Here is a 23,960-nt window from a genome sequence, read left to right as displayed (position 1 = left end):
AGCGCCTGGCCACCCGAGTGACTGCCCAGCGGTGCTCCGAGGCCAGGAAAACCCTTGAGCCAACACAGGGAGAAGTTGGAAAGGAGAAGGAGAAGGAAGAGAGAGACAGAGGAAGGAGAAAAAAGGGGAGCCCCAACCTTGCTGCGCCACTGCCACAGCTGAGGAGGAGAGGTAGAAGAGCACCGGGAGGGCAAGGACACGTGGCCAAGCCAAGGCCCAACCCGAGCCTACTCCATGGCGGCTAGCGCCACTGGCGGAGGAAGAGGAGTGCGGGGGGAGCACACCGCCCCTGGCAGCGCGACCCTGGCAGGGTGTCATCACGGCTGCCCCCCACCCCTGCCTGCTCCACCACTGGCTAGTTCTTCGAGAGAGCAGGCCAAGGCCCAGGGGAAGGCTGCGCGACAGAGGAGACCACAGAGGAGAAGATATTACTTCTTTTTTAAGTAACTTTTTTTAATAACTTTTTTCTCTCTCTTTTTTTTAAAAAAAAGTGTCCCCGGATTCTTTGAAAAAAATCTGGTAACCTTAAGTTAAGGTGAAGTGATACAGTTATGGTAAAGCGATCTGTTTTAGATAGTAGAGGGTGATGAGGGTGATCGATGACAGCAGACATTAGTGTCTGAATGGCGCTGCAAGATGTCTTAGAAGTGTTAGCCCTAGCAGGGGAGGCGGATCCATTTGGTCCCTTTTTCGGGCAGCGACATATCTTGGCCTCGCTGCAAAGCAGGTCCTTCCAGGAGCAAAATGTTGAGGAGCAGGGGTACTTTCCACATTCTTCCCCCTTTCACATTTGAACTCGTCTGATAATAACAAGAGAAGCAACATTAAAGCATGGTAAGGAGTTGTTCGACTGAAGCATCTGTTCATGAAGACGTATCCTTGGTGACAAACATTCTGCAGCTGAGAAAGCAGGAGAGTGCAGAACGAGGTTTATGAAGGATTGTTAGAGCTCCAAGCAGGACATGCAGCAATGCATGAGAACTAGCCCAATGCTCATAATGGTTGGCTGGATGAAGGAGGCTAGAAGGTTCCACACAGCAGGAGCAAGAAAAAATGATTCTAATTTTCAGCACAAATCTTAGTGTTATCCTATCTGAAATGGTCCCCTTTTATGCCCTTTTAAGGAACTTATTATTCTGATAAATACGAAGCAGCTTGATTTTTAAAAAAAAACCACATAGGCTGAGAAAGATGCCTAACGACACCGAAAACATGTTCACTGTCTAAATTGACCAGAATCTCCTTCCTGACCCCCTGAAACTATGCATACTTTGACTTGTACAGTCTCTACCTCTGTAGAGTAAAGCTGAGTACACTAGCAGTTCCCCTTGGCAATTAATGAGAATACTTTTTTTTTAAAAAGCCTTTCTGTGCTTCACTACAATTGGAACTACCGTAAGTCTGAACAGTAGAAAAGTAAGAAAGAAAATTACCTTCAAAACTTTCATTTAAAGACGTGAAGCACGTTAGTTATAAAATACGTCATACAACCCAATGTGTGTTTATTTGGACGGTGCAGTCCTAAGCCCTGGGTTGATAGGGATTGAGGGTAGGGTGGTACATATTTTGTTCATCACCAGTCTCCACTGACAGAGCAGAGCATCACTAGTATATGTGGAGTGGAGTGGGGGTGTAAATCATGACATACATACAACCGTACATACAGTGAAACCTATCAATCCTTTTTCAGAAGATCTCTTTCCTATTTTAGGTCCAGGTGAAGTTGACCTTAATCTCACTGTGGACCTTGGAGATATTGCTGATAATGAATTTGACTTTGAAGACCAGGTAATGGATTTTATCAGTTAAAAGCGTTCTCTCATTCATATCATCTTTTAGGTCACTTGCTTTAGCTTCCATTTTTCTCTCAGGTTGTGTTCACAACCTAATTTACTCTGCATTTACTCTGCACCCAATAAATCTGCACCAGTAAATCTGCACCTAATTTACTCAACCATTTACTCTGCACCCAGTGTGCTCACAACACTGGTTTCCAAAGTGGTGCACGCAGGACATTAACCACAATCCACCTCTGTTGTCCTTTAGTTTCTTACAAAATACTGCATTTTGATGCTTTTTCTTCCAAACCAGCATCAATCCAAATTGTTTTAAGCAGGTAATGTGTATACAGCCTTAGCCTCCTTGTACACTAAAGGATAGACTTCTGTGATATAGAGGGTTAAATTATTCATGTGACTACTTAAATTATTTCATTGTTCAACATACTGTTACAGATTTTTTTAAAAAATTGTGATATTTCTTAAATATAGGGGTGAAGGCAGACGTATTCTACAAATGATGGAAATAGTTGTGTAAACCACTTTTAATGTTGTTTCATGTGTACAACGTAATAGATGCAGCATTCAAAGCACTTCCACCACATTTCAGAATGTATGTCATTCTTCATCACAAGCATATTGTTATTATTCTGAAGAAACCTAATGCTTCTCAGTACTGTGTTCCTTTTGTTCTTTGTATTCTTTTCTTTTACAGACTCCCCTCAGTTCCAATCAAATTTTCCCTTTCATGTTGCGCAATTTGTTCTGGTTTCTGAGGGGAAGTACTGTCAGTTTTTATAGGCCAGTGAATTTTCAGAACACAAGGTTCACTTTCAATTCTTCAGCACAGCGATTGCATTAAGGCTACAGTCCTATACACACTTACCTGGGAATGAGCTCCACTAAACTCAGTGGCACTTACTTCTGGGTAGACATGCCCAGGATTGCATTATTTCAGTCTATAGCATCATCCCTCTATTTCCCAACTTCACCAGGAGGATGCTGTCGCTTATGTAGCCAACATTATATGATCCAAACACAAAAGGGAAGTATCAGTAGGCTTGGGGGGAAATTGTAGAAGAACAGAAAAAAACACTGGGGCGGTGCAAACCCCTTGAAAAGCAGCCCCATTATTGCTTTTCTTTTTCTGTTGTTTTCCTGGAGTTTGCCAAGGTACATTTTTAACAGAAGGATGTGCAACTGTGTGTTTAGATGTACAAGGGATTTAGATGTGCAAGGGATTCACTTAAGAACGCTACACCATAAACAGTGATCTGTTTTTCAAACTGCCTTCAGCTATGTGAAAATACTGGTTATCCAAGGAACCCATGCCTTTCTAAGGAATTGCTGAATGCATTAGGTCAAAAAGTGAAAAGTAGAGTTGCCATATTCCCCAAAGTGAAAAACTGGATGAAGATATTGAGCTTTCTTTGGGGTGTGGGGGGGTGTCAGAGGTTTTTTTTTGTGTCAAAGTTGTCTAGCTTTTGTGGTGGCTTGTGAATGCTCTCCGCAAGAAATGCCTCTGCTCACTCAGAGATACATATATACATCCTTTATTTTACACATGTACAAGCAGCACACATAATCATGCGTCTGAATCTTGTGAATCAGATTCTCGGAGTGACTTACGTCCGCCCCTTTTCCAGCAGAAGAGGTGAGGCATTCTCATTTGATGTCTCTGCCCCCTCCTCTTTAACACTCTCCTTTCCTGGGCAGATGGAACCGCTATCCGTGCCAGAGCTTCCTGTGCGGTGTTGAGGCTCTGCTCCAACATCTGAGAGCCTTCCTTCCTCCTGAGTTCCCCTCCTTTCCTCCACTGTCACTTCCTGCCCCCCTTCCTCTGCTTGTCTCTCCTCATCCCCTGCGTTCTCTGTCAATACCATGACAGCTTTTGGGGGGATTTTCTTTCATTTTTTAAAAAAATAAAAATAGCCCAATTTGCCATACGTCTGAGTTTTCCCAGACATTTTGCTGATTCAGCAAAAATCCACCCAGACGCTATTTTTCTGAGCGATTCCCAGATGTATGGCGGCCCTAATGAAAAGTGGAGTAAGAATTCGTAACATTTGGTTGGCTCCAGAGCTTTCATCAGTAGGACTCTGCTCATAGGACACTTGTGGAAGACAGGAGGGGCTGTTTTTGCCTTTCCTCCTACAGCTCACTGTGACCCCTGAAAAGACCCACACTGGAACAGAGTGGGAGGTGGCAAGTGTGAGCTCCTTTGGGAAGAAAATGAGGGCTGCAGAAAGAAGGGGAAACTGGCAGAAGTTGTGGCCTCTTCTCACTCTCCATCCAGCAGGATCTTCCACTGGATCTTTAGCCCTTCTGTTTGAGGAAGGAAGACCTCTGTTTTCAGAACGTCAACTCTGGATGCAACCTGATGAAATTATCTGGAAAAGGAAATGGGAACCAGAAGGCACTGTAGAATTTTCTAGTCATCCACCAGCGACTTCACATAAAATTGAAGCATGTTGCTAAAGCTGCAGACAGTAACTTTAGTTTCAAACACTGGAAGTTCAAAATAAGTGGACGAGAAGATGAAATTACTTGAGCTATGCTCAGTTACCAGCTTCACAGAATAAAGAACTTTATTAAACGGGGCAAAACCTAGCTTTTGCGGTCGAATTCTTTATTAGTATTCAGCTTTATACCCTGAGCCTTGTCTTACCTTCCATTAGAAAAAAACTTCTACTCATCAGTGGTGAAGATGTAAATATATTTGGGGCACATCTCTTAGAAGTGGGTGTACAATTCTGAACCTTACAAGTCTATCATTGTTTTATTTATTTATTCATTTTATGCGCTACATTTATATACCACCTTTATCTTCCAAGGATCTCAAGGTGGTGTACACAGTTCTCCTCCTTCCCATTTCATCCTCACAACAACTGTGTGAGGTGGGTTGGGCTAAGAGATGGTGGCTGGCCCAAGGACACCCAGTGAGCTTCATGGCTGAGTGGGGATTCAAACCCTGCTCTCCCAGTCCAACACTGACTTCATTATCCTTAGGGTATGAAGAGATTCTGTTTATTTTGCTGTGTGAAGCCTTTTTGAGCTATAATGAATGATACAGGTCACTCTATGAGGTATAGCTTTAGTATATGGACACAGACTTGCCCTTTCACGAATTGGAGAACTTCATTCATTTTACTCCCTGAGCTGCTTTGTCCCCCATGTTTCCTTTATATCAGGTATGGGGAAACTGCGGCCTTCCAGATGCTAGCGGAATCCCACTCCCATCATTCCTCACTATTGGCGATGTAGAGTATGATAAAATCTGAAGGATCACAGGCTCGCTGTCCTTGGTTCATGTGGTTTAAGAAGCAGCTGGGGAAGGGAGTGAGTTTTAGCAGAAAAGATCCAGAGGGAAAATTGTTAATAAAACAGTTCCCCCACTTAGCATGCGTCTCCTGAGGCAGTTTTTCCTCAGCGTATGCTTTCTGTAAAAGAAAAATTAAAAAATATCAGTGTCACATGTTATTTGGGCCACAGCTATTGTGTTCTATTGAAGTTTTAAAATACATGGACAAATGTCTCCTTATCATGGTAATAATTCTTATAGCCATTTTTCTTATAGGTAATTCTTATAGCTAATTCTTATAGGTAATAATTCTTATAGCCATGGTAATAATTCTTATAGCAGGCTTTAACTGCACTGTTTCAAAAGGGTGCCATGGTGAGAGCTCATGGTGGGTGTTGTTAAGGGGTTAGCAATCAAACAATAATTGCAGTCACCACTGGTGGTGTTAGTCCAAGAGAGACTTACTTTTTAAATAGAAATTGGCAGAGTAGGAAGTCATGAGGCTTTGATTAATTTTGTCAGTTACAAGATCTTATCTTTTACTAGATGAAATGAACCAAATGCAGATAGTTTTATTTGACTCTCGACCTACACAGAGCAGCAAATTATGGTTGGCAGTAATGAGATCTCACTGTCTACATGGAGAAGCACAGGCATGAGAAATCAGAAGTGTTTGCTGCAATTTTAAGAAGCTGATTAAACAATTCTTGAACTTAGCAAGAATAGTCAAGAGGGCAACCGCTTTCGTTGTTTTAGATTCCTAATGCATGGATTTTGAGTATAGCATGCTTCCATACATGTAAAAAGTTTGACTTGCATTTTGCTCAGGCAAAGAGGAAGAATACTCCCTCATCCAGAATGTTTGGTTTAGAGTATGATGCCATGAAACCTTGTCATACAATCCCTTCCACCCATTGAAAGAGGGGTGTGATGATGACCACAGGTGCAAGTCCTGCTTCGCCAGTGCATGCCGCTGTCATGCTCCTTTGATGTACATGTGCCAGAAGGAATTATACTTGCATGCCAATGTATATGTGCAGAGCTCCTCCACATCTGGCAGACTGTGGCCCAATTTGGGCCCCTCTTTAAATAAAGGTGCTCTGCAAATCAGTATGTACGTATAACACCTGATGTAGCTTGAACACATGGACTTTGCAAGAGAATGACAGGCAGTAGGTTAGCATCACACCATTATAATTAGAATACCACCTGTTTACAGCCTCTGTCTGAATGAAACCTACTTGCAGCCTTTATCTGAGCAATACTAAAACCCTTTCCCACGCTAACAGCAAATAAAAGTGCCCTATCTTCAAAGTTTGCTGTTGCTGCCTGAGAATATTGTGACTGTAACAGAAACTGAATGCTCTGCTGATTTTCTCATTACTCAGGGCCATCTTCAAACTGTGAATTGTCCCAAGCACTTTTCTGCTAAGAATATCAAATAAGGAGAAGATGCGTATCTAGGTATCAGTGTGTCATATGTAGCTGAGAGTAGATAAAGCACCTGTCAGAGAGGGTTAGGTTTCCAAGCAACCATGTGCAGCAAAGGAGCTGAAAGCTAGCAGATATTATCAGAACACTTTGACAGCCAACGGAAGCTAAAGGCATCCATATGTTAAGCACGTGATGCTTCTAAAATATCAGCAATAGCAAAGCAGCGATTCTTAAACTGTATGGTACAGTACTACTTCGAGTTACTAACGGGTTTAGCTCATTTTCTTATGTAATGGCCATCATCTTGCTCCTTTAGAGGTTTTGAAATTTAAAATGCATCCAGAAAATGTGCAGCTTTTGAAGCAGCCTCTTAAGGAAAGAGGTCGACACATTTTTGTTTGGCTTGCTAGGCAGACATTATTTGTTGTCACTTGTCAGTCATGGTGCTGTCAAAATGTGTGATGTGAAGGGCAAGAATTTAGGAGCTGTTCTGGGTAGAAGATTGACATTACTGCACAGAGTAAGATAAGACATAAAGAAGAAGAAGGAGGAGGAGGAGGAGGAGGAGGAGGAGGAGGAGGAGGAGGAGGAGGAGGAGGAGGAAAGGAAGAAGAAGAAGAAGAAGAAGAAACAACAAGAAATAGTACCCATGTACTTGCGATGTGCTATTTTTTCTTAAGGACTGAAGATGCTTCTCTCGGTTGCTGTTAAGTTAGAAGAATATTAGCCTTAAATTTTAAACATTCATAAAAATGTTTCAAGAGCCTTATCCAATTTGCTATCCGCTAGATGTTTTGCAATACAGTGCAAAGCGGTATATAATCAAGTGGTAATAATTTTTATGAAATAAATAAATAAGCCCCAGGCAACATGGCCAACGCTCAGTTATGATGGGAATTGTAGTCTAAAACATCTAGCTAATACCTGATTGGGGTTGGCAGGCCTAAGTTGCTTTACTCAGCAAATGGAAACATTGACCAAGCAAACACATCGGAGACTACTTGGGCTGAAGATCTTTGCAAAGAAGATAGTTCAGAAGATAATTCAGTTCCTGTTTCTGCCCTGGAGGTAACAAGATTGGCAAGCAGTGCATAAGATGTTTTGAAAGATGAAATCCAAATATCTGAATACTTGGAATGACCCCTATGCTGACCTAGCATAGGAATAAGAAATTGGACACTTGCAGCCTGATCCTGATCCTGTGTTGGTGGAAACATGTCTCAGTGAGTTAAATGGGACTTACTACTAGTTCTTAGTAATCCTACCTAGGATTGCATCCCTAGGACCAAACTAGATGTTGAATACAGCCACATAGCATTATTCCCAGCAGTCCTCATACCTACAAACTAACTTGGCTAAACTGGCTTTAAAGGACCTGGTGTCTGGTGAAGGATTCCAGCTGAGCAGTCAGCTTGGTGCAACCATGCAGCCTAGATTGCATCCTTTTCCTAAAGCAGCAGTTCTCAAACTTTGTTTTTCCTCATACCATTTGAAAATTGTTGGAGGTCTTAGAAGAACTTTAAAAAAAAAAAAATCAAAGCACATAAATTATCCATATTTCTTTTTTTTTTTTAAAATATTCAGAGTTGGGAACATCATCTAGACTAGTGCTGCATTATGAAAACAATGGGCCCTAGGTTAGGATCTTGTCAGCCCATTCAATAATCTAACTGTGGTGGTAGAAGAAGAAGAAGAAGAAGAAGAAGAAGAAGAAGAAGAAGAAGAAGAAGAAGAAGAAGAAGAAGCAGCAGCAGCTTTGATCTCAGTGATCAGAAAACAAATAAAGTACGCTGAGTGCAGGGCCATGTACAGATATTCTTGGGTGTTCTGCAAGCTTTTTGCAGACCTTTTTGTAGCCAAAAGGCCCTTAGCACATAGAAGTACTTTCTTGTGTAAACTGGGGCACATTTCCTCCCAGAACATAGCGCATTAGTGTGCATTGAAGGCCATTCCAAGTTTCAAGAGAAGCTTGTGGAGCAGCATGGAGAATTCTTTCAGGAAGTTTCTCTTCGTACATGTACTTAATGGCAGTATCTTAGATTATAGCCATCATAAGCAACTTCTAACCCCTGCCATGTACTCTCTATATAGTATACAGTATAGCTCTCTAGTTTTCACAACCTTATTGTTTATTTTCACAACAGCCATTATCTAACCAGAATGCAGACCGCATTTTGACTAGAAAATACCGTAAATTTCGCTCCATAACACGCAGATTTTTCCTCCTAGAAAGTAAGGGGAAATGTCTGTGCGTGTTATGGAGCGAATGCCTACAGATGGCGGGGGAATATCCTGCAGTCGTGAGCAGCCCGTGGCTCGCTTTGAAACAGCAAAGCAGGTGTAAGCGGCTCCTGTAAGCTAGCAGAGCCGGGGAGGAGGGAGAGAAGCAGAGCAGGAGTTGGCTGCTTTAAAACAACCCCTGCTCTCTGTCCCTGCCTGCAGTTTTTTGCTGTCCGATTTTGGATTAGCCACTGTAGGGGCTGTGTGTGTGTGCTTGAGCTATCGTTCTCCTCCTCCTGCTTCCCCTTCACTCCCCCTGCGACTTTAGAATCCACACTCTGTGTCTCTCTGTGTGTGTAAGGACTCCTTCTCCCCTTGCTTCCCGTTCACTCTCCCTGCGACTTTAGAATTGACACTCTGTGTCTCTCTGTGTGTGTAAGGACTCCTTCTCCCCTTGCTTCCCGTTCACTCTCCCTGCGACTTTAGAATCCACACTCTGTGTGTCTGTGTGTGTGTAAGGGCTCCTTCTCCCCTTGCTTCCCGTTCACTCTCCCTGCGACTTTAGAATTGACACTCTGTGTGTCTGTGTGTGTGTAAGGGCTCCTTCTCCCCTTGCTTCCCGTTCACTCTCCCTGCGACTTTAGAATCCACACTCTGTGTGTCTGTGTGTGTGTAAGGGCTCCTTCTCCCCTTGCTTCCCGTTCACTCTCCCTGCGACTTTAGAATTGACACTCTGTGTGTCTGTTTGTGTGTAAGGGCTCCTTCTCCCCTTGCTTCCCGTTCACTCTCCCTGCGACTTTAGAATTGACACTCTGTGTCTCTCTGTGTGTGTGAGGGCTCCTTCTCCCCTTGCTTCCCGTTCACTCTCCCTGCGCCCCTGGGCTCTCTCAGCGCCCCTGCGACTTTAGAATTGACACTCTGTGTGTCTGTGTGTGTGTGAGGGATCGTTCTCCTTCTCTTGCTTCCCATTCACTCCCCCAGCGCCCTGCGACTTTAAGGCCAGTTCTCTCTCTCTCTCTCTCTGTGTGTGTGTGTGTGTGTGTGTGTGTGTGTTTTGACCTCACTGCGCTTGTTGGGGGAGAGTGTTGGTCGCAATTTTTCTTGATTTGTCTCAGAGTGGTTACTATCGTGGTTTCCTTGCTGGGGAGGAAGGAGAGACGCAGAGCCTGCTTGTTCTAAAGGAGCAAAGCCGGAGAGGAGCCTCTCCTGCATTATTAGCAGCATCCTTCTCCACACACCCCACGCGTGCTGCTTGTCCCTTGAGTGCTTTTCCTTCCCTCCCCACTTAAAATGTGGTTACAAAGCACGGATCCACATGGATCCTCAGGATTTTTGCACTGGGTTACCCCAAATTCACCATCAGATCACATAGCATGTCCATGGCTACAGCCTGCACAAAAAACACACACGCACCCACTGTTTCATGGGGCCGCAGTGGTGCAAAAACGTGGTTACAAAGCATGGACCCACATGGATCCTCAGGATTTTTGCATTGGGTTACCCCAAACTCACCGTCAGATCACATGTCTGTGGCCACAGCATGAACCACAAAAATCATACATCCACTGTTTTGTTTAGAATATTTTTTTCTTGTTTTCCTCCTCTAAAAACTATGTGCGTGTTATGGTCAGGTGCGTGTTATAGAGCGAAAAATACGGTAAAAACCTCAGGGGGCACTTATTAATGACAGCCAAGACAAAATACCTTTATAAATATATTATAAGGCACTTTAAAAAAACAAAAACAAAACAGACCCTGTCCTGGAATACTAAAATATGGTAAAAGATCTATTAAAGTGCATAAACAATCTGTTCGTCTTAAGTTACCATGGGAACTGGCAAGACAAAAAAAGAGAGTTCTATATGCAAAGAACTATAGTTTGCCTTGGAGAAATTCTTCTTTTAATTTTACTTAGGCATCATAGTTTTGTGGGTTTCCCGCATTTGCATTTGCATTTTTGTTTTTGCTCTTATTATTATTTATTTCATTTCTATACTGCTTTCTAATGCTCTTAGGGCATTATAAAATGGGGGGCTGTGGTGGAGTATCTGCTGTTCAATAATGACATTTTCCATTTGAGAGTTTGTTAGCAAATAAAGCATCATGTGGAATGAGATCTGTGCTTGAAATTTAGAATGAGTACATACCAAAATAAGTTTTTCTGGTGGTGTTTGAGGTGATATCTTTACAGCATTGTTAACATCACTTAGTACCCTTCCTATATGGTTGTCTCCTGCACTTCATTGGTGCAGTAATGAATTGATGTTCTGATCCTGTGCATAGACACATAGATAGTTCCCACATCATCACCTCCCTCTGCAAGAGAGGTACTGACACATTGCATGAGATGCACATACATGACCCAAGCAATCCAGCATGATAAAGTGTGTTCTCCAATAAATGAGAGTGCGTGTTGCGGTGTGGGCCGCCGGGCCAGCCCTATTGTTGCCAGGCAGGTTAATAGTTGTTGCCTGGCATTTTGATTGGATAACCGGGTTGCTGGGGCAAATTGTATGTTGCAAATTGGGTGGGTGGGACCATAGTCTTTAAATATTGGGGCACTCTGGTTTCTCTTTCTCTTTGCAGAGTGCATCGGATCACCCGCCCTCTTTTCCAGTTGACCTTGCTTTGCCTGTCATGGGGTCGTCTGCCTTGGCGCAGGGGCCTAGTAGGAATTTTGCCATTTGGTGATTGGCTGTGCCATTTGTTTTTGCCTACTACTCAGCAATTCATCACAACTTGTAAGGTTGCAGTTAGGCATTGGTTAGAATATGCTGGTGGTGGAGGGGTCAGGATAGGCTGTGCCTGCCCCTCCTATTGCACTGAAGGGAATTCTGTTAAAGGAATCCTGGGGCTTGCCACGATTTTGTCCAATCCCTGTCATGGGACCAGGGCCGGCAAGCCTTCAGGGAGCTGCTGGGGTGAGCGGCGTGGGTCCGACGCTTAGCTCAAATGACCCCCAAGTTTGACTTTCCCTTCTACTGGCTACCGATCGGACCTCGGGATGTCAGTTCTGTCCCAGGTGGGGGGACAGATAGTCATAACCAATGTCTAAACAACCACTCACTGATTTTGTATTTTAATAAAGTTGTGGCCAAAATAGTGCCCCAAAACCAAAACTAAAATTACATCTTATGTGTGAAGTTATTTGAGGGGTGGCCTGGGGACCTACACACGCAACATATAAAGTTACTGGTGTGATGTAGGCTCTGCACACACGACACATTTAAAGCACAGTTGAAGCACTTTCCCCCCTTCAAAGAATTCTGGGTACTGTAGTTTACCTCTCACAGAGTTATAATTTCTTGAAACTCTTAGCTAACCACAGTCCTCATAATTCTTTGAGGGCGGAAATATGCTTTAAAGGTATAGTATGTACACAGCTATGAAGGAGCAACTTGAACTACCTTTATGTCATGGTTTCTGTGGCAAAGCTGTTACTCCATATGACTCAGTTTCTGCATTAGGTCTAAAACAGAGGTTAGGGATCTTGAAGAGGAATAGCAGGAATCAAACAGTGATAGGGCAGAGAGACGGGGAATAATAGAGAAAGGGAAACAGAGAATGAGAAGCAGTCAGTGGGCTATGCTGGTGTTTGGTTGATTGGTTGGTTAGTTGGTTGGTTGGTTGGTTGGTTGTTGATGTACCCATTTCTACAGGATCTTCTGCTTTTGAAAAATCCTATTATCTTATTTTTATTTTATTTTGAGCATGCAAATAAAAACCACTTTTCTTCTATCATGGAACTCAAGGCAGCTCTAATGGTTTCCCACCCAGACAGTGACTAGACCTAGGCTTTCATAGTTGTGGTGCCTGTATCAGGACCGTTATCCTATGGTCAAATAAAATGTATTCAGATGGCAAGATGAAACTATTGTTTTAATCCAAAGTTATCTGTAGAATTAGAGGTGGTTGTTAGGTATTCAACACAGATTTTTTGTATCCTTCAAATGACACAATTATTGGTCTCAGAAGCATAATAAAATCTCTGCCTGAGGCAGACCTCCAGCTATTTCTAGAACTACTAGCAACTAAATTCAAGCAGCTTTTCACTGTTTTGAAGTCAAATGCCCATGAACCTATGGTCAGATTTGCTCTCATTGTAACAAAAACACATAGCAATGGGATACTAAATACAGATCTGTAAACAGCAGACTAAAAGTAATGGATGAGTTGAATGATAGAGAAAGGAAGCTATAAAACAGAGGGGGTGATGACTGAGAAGGTTAGGTTCAGAGAGAAGCCATTCTGTATTTTATTCTTTTCCAACTGAATAATGGAGGGAAGCCTTGGGTTCCTGAAAAATAGATTGGCGAGGACTGCCCTCATTGTCTGCTCTCATGAACCTTCATACCTAAATTTGAAAGGTGTATGCAAAAGTGAAAGTTAGAATAATAGACATTTATTTGCTAATGCTTAAAACCTCTGTTCAAAACAGATCCATACAAGTTTTCTGCAAACATTGCATTTGTTTTGTGAATTTAGTTATGAGTCACACAAATCACCACTATTGACCCCTCGGAGTCCCTTCCGATTCTACAATTCTATGAAACCAGCTACAACGTCTGAGTGGTTGTATTTCATCTCACCGCAACATGTATGACTTGTTCTCAGTGTCTGGTTACAATAAAAGGCAACTCAAATTTCATGCGGCAGTTTAAAAAGGGCAGTACTATAAGGTATTTATTGTTTGTAAAAGAAAAGGGCTGGTTTATGGCCAAAAGAAAAATATATTACTGAAGCTTAAAATTTATTTTGTTATTAGCTTGCCAACAGTTCTTCTGCCATCCTCATCATCAGCATAGCTGCAAAGACAGAATCATATCTATGCTGCTTTTGAAATTGTACATTTTACTATATACTTTTTTAAAAAACAAGGTCAGCTAAAGCTCTTTCTTCACACTTAATTTTTAATTTCTCTCCCTCTTTCTCTTTCCTTCTCTCAAGTGTAAGCCTGAGGACAAGGCCTGTGTCCTTTTATCTTATGTACATTCTTTGTTTTTGTACGTGCTTTAGAATAATAGAAATAATAGAATTACTAGTAAATCAAGCCTAGCAGTAAGTATAGACAGAACTATTCTTTCATGGACGCAGTGCTTCAGCTGTTGAAGGAGAAAGTGCTCTGACTATGCTATTTTCAATAGCATGTTATCTATTAGTCACATTAAGGAACAATCATCAAGTTTTTTATAAGCAATTAGAAAGAGAGCTTGCATGAGAACAGTGAGAGCATGATACGCTAATTGCCCTTGCTTCTGTGATTTATACAGAGTTATATTTCTTTCACAGCTTTCCTGTTCAAAATTAGAATCATTGGTAGTACCAGGTTTTTATGTCTACCTTCAAAAGAAAAACATCTACGGTCACAACATTAGGGGGAAACTATGGGCCATATTCAACTTAATCTTTGTACTAGAGGAACCCAATGCAATGAGGCCTGCTATCTCCTTGGGCTGCATGCCCCCTGTGTCCTCCCCAGTTCTCTTGGCTGTCAGGAGAAACCCCCTACCCAAAAAGCAGATGGGGAGGGGGTGGGATAGAGGGAAGCTTGCACTGACTGAGCAATCTCCTTAGCACTTTGTTGAATACATCCCTATGCATTCCACTTCAAAGTGTCAGCTGGAGTTCATAAAAAATACAAACACAACTGAACAGATACAATTATCATATTGAAAACTATACAAATTAAGACTTGGAGAGCACCATAGTCACCCTTATTTTAATGTCAGCCCCTAGAAATTTTGCAGGCTTCATTGGTAGTGCCTGATTGTTTCGGTGTGCAAGGAGAAAAGTCACTTAGAAGTCAGGTGTTTGTTTTGGATGAGCTGATAATAATGATGTTAGCTATTTTATGCATGTGGTTCCATATCCAAGTAGCTGTTTTAGCAAAAGAGCAGTGCATGAAGCAGTGTTTCAGTATTTCCACCTGCACACAAACAAACACAATTTTGGAATGGAACTCTCTTAAAATGCTGAAGGCAGTACACTCAATCGTCTGTATTTTAGAATGGTTAGATTTTGTGGATTCAGTACCATTGTATCAGGAAGACAAGGTCAGAAACTACCATACCAGGGACCTAAGTTTCTTAGCGCAGACAGATTGTTTAGTATCAAATAGGTGCAGCCTCAATAGATTCCTTGCTTTGCTAACACCTAGACTCAGTAACGGTTGTGATGAAAAGTCAGAAAAACATTGCCTTAGACTTAATGGCTTTCTCTCAGCTTCTCTCATGTAAATCAATTATAACTTAGGGAAACTAGACAAAAGGGGATAAATTCAACTGAAGCCAATACTTAAATATTCTGAAATATTTGAGCCTGTGTGAAAATAGAGAGATAACCAGTTTCTGCTAAAAATCAGCTTTTGAAACACATCCTGGTAAAGAAAAAAGGGTCTAAAGTATTTAAGAATCTAGTTTCAAGCACTGCAGGTATAACATTTTAACCTTTTGTTCAGAAAAATACATTAGAATTGTGATATTCTGCGTAGCTTTTTTTACCACATATTCCTGTTGAGCTAACCATGCTCGACATGACTGAAAAACTATGCAAAAGTATTTGAAGACACTAGGTAGTATAAGACAAAGCCATATTCAGAGACAACCCTTTGGTATTAATGAACTTAGGTTAGTCACAACTAACGTAAGTCCATTGACTTCAGGGGGTCTGCTCTGCATATAACCTAGCCACATGCCACCCTCTAACGTGTTTAATTTACCTTTTCCTCCCAATTCTGTTTTATTTGAGAGGCGGGGAGTGACATATAGAGAACTTTGAGTTTTACAGTACTTCACCTCAAGGCTTGTTTTTGACAGTATTCAGAAATGCTGCCAACAATTTTCCAGGGCCTGCTTTTATCTGGGACTGAACACCATCATCTGTGTACAGTACAGCAGAAACATTTTTTGTGACTGACTTGGGCACATGATTACAGGAGATGATAAAAATTCAACAGTGTTGTTGACATACAGATTAAACAGGATAGGTGCTTGTGCAACCTTGATGAAACCCTTTTGAGGATGGCAGAGAAGCTATAAGATACCTCTCTGATGTACTTTATACCTTCAGCCAGATATTATTATATTAAAAAAATAATTATAAGATGAGTATTTTACCTAACAACAGCAGAATCCTATCTCAGCTTTCATAGTTCATATATAGAATTTATTTTTAACCGTTCAGTTTAAATCAGTTTCTTTGATTCACAAAACCTCTGGGCAGTCCTTTGTGGTTTTTGCCAGATTAATTGCTTCCACACAGAAATTGTCAAGAGAAGAACATCACAAGATAAACTGGCCCTTAGTTCTTAGAGGTCCAGAGGGGAAGGTCAGTCCGTGAACTCCGGTTGATAATGTTCAAATTGGTTGATACATTTTTAAAGAATAGTGCTGCTTTCAACTTCATAATACGGGCGTTGCTGCTCCATGCAGCATGGTTGACCTAGAAACAGCCTTTTTTGCACTTTTTTGTGGGATGCTAATCATTACGCACACTGACTGCCTCAGTGCCACTCAACTGCACTGTAATAGACATGCTGGAATTTCTGACACGACACGTTGCAGTCATGCTCTGCAGCAATAAATAAGTATACTCAGCAGACGTTCATTTGAAGGTGCTGTCTCTAAAAGCAAATATAGGACAGTGGAGTGGGATTAGCATTGTGGCCAATATGTTAAAAGGGTCTTTTCTATTGATAAGAATAGATAATAGATGCTGATGCATGAAGATGTAAACCATAAATAACATTTTCCAATATGTTAATTGACAGGCATTTGACCAGTCATGCCTTTCTGGACCTGAGAATATGGGAGGTGAGTTTTACCAGCTATCCTCTAGACTACTGTAATAAATGTTGGTAGAATGTTCCCCGCGTCCGTAAGCCACAATTCATGAGAAATTTAGGCTACATTGGAAGTTTGCACACTGCAGCTTCCACACTTCAGCATAATTATATTGTATTGTGGAAATTGGATGACTGTATTTGGGGGGGGGGTTAAGATACTGTATATGTTTTAATGTATTAATCCATTGATTGTTGATGTATTATCAGACAATGTCACCCTGAGTTTCCTCAGGAGGAAGGGCAGTATATAAATATATATTTAAAAAATTGAGACAATATAATATGAGCACACACATAGCAACCTGTAGAGCACACTGTTACATCAGAATTCTCCAGCATTAATACCAAGAGGTCCATAAAGGTCAGAGTTGTGGGTGTCAGGATATGCACCTGTTGATGCCCAGTGGGACTTCCTAATTTGGCTTAAGAAATTAAGGGTAAGATCTTGGTTCCATTCGAGCCTTTGAGGCTGGTTATGTTATAGTAAGTCGCTCTTCATGTATGCATAGGGTTAAGGTTTCTTCTGAACAGCTGTGGTTGTGCCTTTGCTTGAGTAAAGAATGAGCTGCTGTTCAAGAAAAGAAAAGGCTGTTGTGTATAGATCTCTTTCGATACACTTGTCTGGAATGCAGCTAGTGACCAGTGAAGTCTGGATGTCAGACTGAACTTAAACCAAAAGCACCCCCCGCAAACACACACATACACAAATGTGACCAAATGAATATGAACTCTGACAAATGTAAACAAAGCTTTTTTTAAAGGGAGGCACACACTACGAACTATTCTTAACTCAAGAACACTTTATTCATGGATGGTCATTTTTCATTTTAATATTTTGTGCGCACACAAAAGAGCTGTGAGTGTTTTCATGCATTAAATATGTATTTTATCACAGCTACAGTAACAGCGACAAAACTATGACTGTGAACTGTTCCTTCAATAAAAGAAATTTCTAGTTAGAAATTCAAGCTTGGTGTTTTGTTTTGTTTTAAAAAAAATTTTTTTAGCTGCATTTGTATATTCACTTGTCTGTGAATAGTTCCCATTCAATTCAATGTTTCTGAGTAAGCATAATCTTATTATAAAGTGTGATAGATAAGCATAAACATATTGTTAAGTGTGTTATAATTATACAGTTTTATACGTAGCGACACTTATTGCTAGAAGTCTTTTCCATTCTTTCCCACTTAATTTAGGTTTTACGGAAGACCTGAAGAAATCAAAAATAATTTTTGTAATAGGTAAGTAGGAACTTCATACACCACTCTCCCATAGGCAGCTAGCATTTCTGTATACAAATGCCCACTACCACATTAAAAATTCTTCTGGCAGGTACCACGAAATTATAGGTCTACAGCTAGTTTAGATAACTAGGCATTTCCAAATGCTGGACTGTTTAGTGGTGGCAGCCCCCACCCTCTCCTGTCTGGGGGCAATACTTACATCATATGGTAGATGGATGAAACAAACTGCATCTGTTGGGGAATCATATACATAATTTCTGAAAGGGGACCGTTAATTACATCATAAAGCACATGGCTGAAACTTGTGTCATAACAATTTCCAGTGCTTTTTCTAGAAAAAGAGGTGCTGGAACTCACCACGAACTCCTCCATTGTTCTCTTATAATGGCAGTAGCAACCATCTGAGATGTGTCGGAACTAAGTTCTGGCTGGGGAAAAATCCCTGGCAATTCTCATTGTACTACATTTGTGGGAGATGATGGGTGGCTTGAGGATGAAGCATGAGAAGGGAACAGAGAGCTTATGCAGGGGTTTTCGTGATTTAAAAAATGAACGCAATACTATTGCTTTCTAAAGCCAAAAGATAATTGTTTACTCTGAGTTTATTGCTAAGGTGGTTGATAATTTCAGAAGTGATTGTTAGTAATGATAATGGAAATTGTCATGGTTTGCACCACCTTAAACAGTCCGATTTAGGATTGGCCCCATATAAGACAACCAGATTAGCTCTTTTACAATGCAGGAAGAGGGTATCTTGAATTAGAACCAACCACCTCTCTGAACTGTTTACACTGTGGGCAGCTTGACTACTCTAGGTTAAATTTACAGGAGAATTGTGATCATGTTGTGTCATTCCATAAATAGAGCATAGCTATTTGTTTATTTCATAAAATTTATACAATGCTTGATTGTAAAAAAAAAAACAAAAAAACCCTCAAAGTGCTTATGAAGAAAGAGTTATTAGTAGGTATTTTGATCAGTTCCCCCCTCCCCCCAACCAAGGCTGGCTATACGTTATGTTGCTTTTTAACATTCCACATTTTTTAAAAGACAAAATCCAGACAGATTGTCTGTGAATCATAAAAGTAAATATAACTTCATAACTTTTTCTGTGTGAGATACAAGAGTGAGATGCTCCACATGGTAGTTGTTTTATAGCTAATAGTAATAGTAATTTATTATTTGTACCTCGGCCATCTGGCTGGGTTTCCCCAGCCACTCTGGGCAGCTTCCAACAAAGATTAAAAATACATTAAAATGTCACACATTAAAAACTTCCCTGAACAGGGCTGCCTTCAGATGTCTTCTAAATGTCAGGTAGTTGTTTATCTTTTTGACATCTGATGGGAGGGCGTTCCACAGGGCGGGAGCCACTGCCAGAAGGCCCTCAGTGCTGGACCTCAGTGTCTGGGCAGAATGATGGGGGTGGAGATGCTCCTTCAGGTATACTGGGCCAAGGCCGTTTAGGGCTTTAAAGGTCAGCACCAACACTTTGAATTGTGCTCAGAAACGTACTGGGAGCCAATGTAGGTCTTTCAGGACTGGTGTTATATGGTCTCGGCAGCCATGAATAGGCAATGAACTTAGAACCAGACCCCAAAGTTTTGTTTTGCTATAAAGAATAGTTAGTATATTAGTATATTAGATCCAGAGAATGAGGTCCAGTTCACACATGCATATGTATCTCCTTATTATTCAACATTGGATTGTTACCTGATGTTGGAGATTGATATCATAACTATTTCCGTGGTGTTTGTTCTGCTTGCACACATATGGTAACTGTCACTGGATGCTTCAGTCATCACAACAGGCCTGCAACTCTGGTTGCTGTTAGAGAAAATGTCAAGATGGGCTTGCTTTGGTTGGAGAAAGCATGATTCAGAACCTAACCTGCTTCTTTCTCAAAAGGCACCATGTGGCATTCATGCTAAAACTCTCAACTATTTTTATTTTTTTGCTCCTCACACAATTCCATGATGCATCGGGCATACAAAGTCCTGAAAAGATGGGGAAGTTGCTATGGCAATTGCCAACACATCGTAAAGGGGGTGGGAATATGCATCCTTTTCTTTGGAAAACACCTGAAATGCTGTAGTATGCAGTAGAAGAACGGTCCTGGCTTTGTAGCATGTTTTGTGTCTCAGAATGGAATGGGTGGCAGGCTGCTATTCGCAGCCCAGGGAGCCCTGCGGGAACTCCCGCGGGCTCCCCAGGCTTGCTGATAGCTTCCTGAAGCCTGGAGAGCGAGAGGGGTCGGTGCGCACCGACCCCTCTCGCTCTCCAAGCTTCAGCGAAAGCCTGTATTCGCCCCATAGGACGCACACAGATTTCCCCTTCGTTTTTGGAGGGGGAGAAGTGCGTCCTATAGGGCGAAAAATACGGTATGTTGCAATTCTGCTTTAACTGAACCAGACTTATTTCCTTCTGAGTGGACGTGCACTGTTATTCTGTGAGCAATTCTGGCATGCATCTCGTGTGGCTGGCCATTTCTTTTAATATCCAGATATTTTAAATTGTTGTCTAGAGCAATCCAAATTCCAACCATCCACCACTAAGCTGGCATGGCTTTAGAGTGGCAGGGCCTCAGCCACATCTGCAGCCCTGCTCTGCCCAGCATCTGGAGTGCAAGGTGGGGGAACAGGCAGGTCACTGCACCAGCCCAGAGTTGGTGTAGTGATCAGCCTCAATGCCATCACAACTCATGATGGCAGCAGAGCCAGCCAGCAGCGGAGCATATAATAGCTGTCAACCTTCCCTTTTTTTTGCGGGAAATTCCCTTATTCCTGCTGCTATCCCAGATTGTTAGATATCCCGTAGACTGTCCCGGGGACAGGTGAGGCTGCTGATCCCTTATTTTCAAGGCTGCTAATCCCTTATTTTCAAATCTGAAAGTTGACAGCTGTGGAGCATATGCCCACGCTGCCCAGGGCGGGCATGCTCCCAAGGTGGGCAGGGCATGGAGGGTGCCCTCCCAGGCACCGCTCGGGTGCACAGAGCAGCGCGTGTGCCCTGCAGCCAGGAGCAGAGTGAGCCGGTGATGGCAGATATTTGGCACGCCGCCCGCCTGCAACTCCCAAGTCTCCCTTGAGCTGTCAAAACGAAGGGGGGGATGCCGCCAGCAAAGCGGCGCAGCTCCCTGCCTTTCCCCAGCGGCTCGGGGTAGGCTTGGGAGTCATGGCCAGGTGGCGTGCCAAATGTCAGCCCCCCTCAGCGAAGACACCTGGGGCGGTGTGTCCCCACCGCCCACCTTCCTCCGCCCCTGGGGCTTGCTAGATCCCAGGCTGTCTTGGCCTTGTCCCCACCCATGGCTGGAAGAGAGACACCTCTGCTCAACTGAACATACTGTTGCCCAGTGCAAATAGGGTTTGGATTGTTTTGTAAAATATTAAACTGCAACAGTAGCTATTTTGGCACATGGGCCATTTGAAGCTACCAGAACTCTTTGCTATGGTGACAGGTCCTGGGAATGCTGATGGCATGTGTTGCCATAGCAACTCACCAACTTGTTTCTGTCAACCACATTTTCAGAATGTTCTAGAATCAGCTTAGAATGAAAGTTCTGCTTTTTTGCCTCCCTAGTCAATCCTTGCTGGTCAATTCTGGCCATTTCTCTTTGTTCCTGGTCTTGTGCAAAGTTTCACATATCATAATGCACTGGCAAAATTGTAGAGCCAGTGCGGTATACTGGTTAGACAGAGTATTAGGTTGGGATTCCTGCACAGCTTCTTGGGGCAGTCACAGTTGAACTTCCCTTATTATTTATTTAGAAATGTTAACGTCTCCCTCTTCCACTGTTAAGCCTTTAATGCAGCTTACTGTATTGAAAGAACAATATAAAGATAAAAATCCCAATGAAACTCAAGTAGAATAGTACAAGAAAAGAAAGGAGAAAAGATATTTCAGGGAATGCTTAGGCAAATAAAGCAGTTATAAATTGGCAAAGCTGGTGCTGTGCAGACAGGATGCTACCACAAAAAATCCCTGTCACCCATTCCTCCCCACCGCATGCCCAAAAAGTAAAGGACGTGGCTGTTTGAGCAAGATATCAGAAGCTAGTCTCAACAAATAGCTAGGTTTGTACAAGAGAAGGTTGTCCTTCATAAATTCTGATCTGAAGCCATTTAGAGCTTTATAGGGCAAAACCAGCATTTTCAGTGGTTTCCAAAAAAACCCAAAAAACTAGAAGGCAATGGTTTTTTTTAAAAAATGCACATTTAAATTTAAGATAAAAGAGTTGAGCAAATGATTTCATAATGAGATGCTACTTTAGGAAGAAGTTTTAAAACTAAACTGATAAATATTCTTTCCCCCTTCCGGATGTTAAGGGAGAGATGGGCTAATTAAAAGATTTGGCAGTAATTAACTGAAAATGCAGTCTAGGAGCCAAATAAATTAGGCAGCTGTCCTGCTATGGCAGTCTAAGAACCCAGTGTAAAACTTGAAGCTGGAAGCGCAAATATAAGAGAGCCAATTATAACAGGCACATGTGTTTACGCACACAAATCCAAATGTTCAAAGCTTGTGTATTTTCCCCTACCGTTTTTTGTTAAAGCCCGCACCAGAAAAGAGGAGTCGATTTCCCTCCCACTTATGCCTCTTTCCCCAATCAGCCGAGAATGCCTGAGCATCACAAACTGCAAGCCAAAACAGAACAAATGCCTAAACTGGCATCCAAGCATGGTGGCTGTTGAGCTGCTATCCCAATCCCAATCTCAGTGTGTATGTAGGCGCAACTTCATTCCCAGAAATGCAGTGCAGATAGACCACATCTGTGCTTGGATATGTGTGCTGTTAATCTTGTGTCCTGGGCTGGGAAAGGATTGGCCTTCACAGTTTAAAAAGTATCCTACTTTAGGAGTTGGGCTCAGAAAATACCTGCCTGCAAAAGGGCACACATTCCCAGAAGCCAGTCCTCACTCTGCAGTCCTTTAAACTGCTGAGGTGCAATTCCCCCTCCCAATGTCTCAGAGAACATTAATCTCGGGATGGGGCAGAATTGACCTGTGGGAATGTGTGCCCCCCCCCCTCTGGTAGCTGCATATTGTTCTGTGTAAATATTTTCAGTGTAGTGCAAAGGCAAGAAGCAGCAGATCCTGTCAGTTTTGAGGGCCAGAGCTCTCCCCCCCTTTTATAAGCAAGATTTCCCTACGTGGTTCAGGAGTCCTTCGCATCTAGGGATTACCCATGTTTTATGCGCTAGTTAAATATGCACACAGAGCATTCGCTTTACAAATATCAGTGGGACCATCTATTACTACAATTATTCCAATATAATTAGAAAGTTATTGAAACCAAAAGAGCAGATCTTAATATAGGGGCTGTAAAGGACAGAAAATATGTCGTTTTCACAGAATGCTAATAATTCACGCGAGTCATGAAAGGATCTGGGGTTCTTTGAAAGCTTTTTCAGGATGATCAAAAGTTATCTGTGCTTTCTTTCTTTCTCTTTCTGAAAGCATTTCCAGCGAGAAATTAATTGAGATGCTGTTGAACCAAAGGGAAGATTAGTGAAAGAAACTTTTAAAGCAGCCCACAAAGTCATCGGAAATATTTTTTCTTTAAAACCTGAACTGGGCTATCTGTCAAGACAAGCTTGCTCTTTGTTTGAGAGAACAGGCTGTTTTGAGATGGGTTTGTTCGGAAAATATTTCTTTCCTTCTGCTGCTGCTTTCCTATCTCTTAATGATCAGGAGCCTGAATCAAGGAGTCAATAGTGATTCACTCTCAGCTGTTCCGCTTGGCAACCATCCCATTATGGACCAGCCACACAAACTCAGCACCTTGCAAAGGAGGATATGCATAACTCTTGTCATTTTATGCATTGCGGCTTTGCCTGCTCCCAACACAGAACCCCATAGTAAATCATTATAACAGCGTGCATAGCCTCCTAGCAGAAGATTTCTGGAGAGTGTTGGGTGATGTTTTAGTAGTGTCAGTACAATCCAAAGATCTGCTCTTGGACATTTATTTATTTATTTGAACCTTGGAAAGATTGCATTCCCAATTATAACTCCATAATTGGGTTTATATGCTGGATGCTCAGTATTTTTAAGAAAGAAAATCTATTATCTTAGTTATAAAGTGCAAGGATTAAACATTTGTACTGTGATGAGAGCCTGTTAATACTGCACATGGGTTCA

The 23,960-nt window shown here is 42.0% G+C and overlaps 1 protein-coding gene across 1 annotated transcript in view; it reads left to right on the top strand.

The window, feature by feature from the left end:
- AK5 (adenylate kinase 5) overlaps positions 1-23,960 on the top strand; it is an 86,079-nt gene that overhangs the window by 50,528 nt on the left and 11,591 nt on the right. Inside the window, exons 8-10 of the mRNA XM_028733054.2 lie at positions 1,712-1,788; positions 16,502-16,544; positions 17,773-17,817. Coding sequence (XP_028588887.2) covers positions 1,712-1,788; positions 16,502-16,544; positions 17,773-17,817 — 165 coding nt within the window. The remainder of the gene's footprint in view (positions 1-1,711; positions 1,789-16,501; positions 16,545-17,772; positions 17,818-23,960) is intronic.

This window comes from Podarcis muralis, chromosome 5 (genome assembly GCF_964188315.1).
Source record: "Podarcis muralis chromosome 5, rPodMur119.hap1.1, whole genome shotgun sequence".
Lineage (NCBI taxonomy): Eukaryota > Metazoa > Chordata > Lepidosauria > Squamata > Lacertidae > Podarcis > Podarcis muralis.
This window is presented reverse-complemented; position numbering and strand designations above follow the sequence as displayed.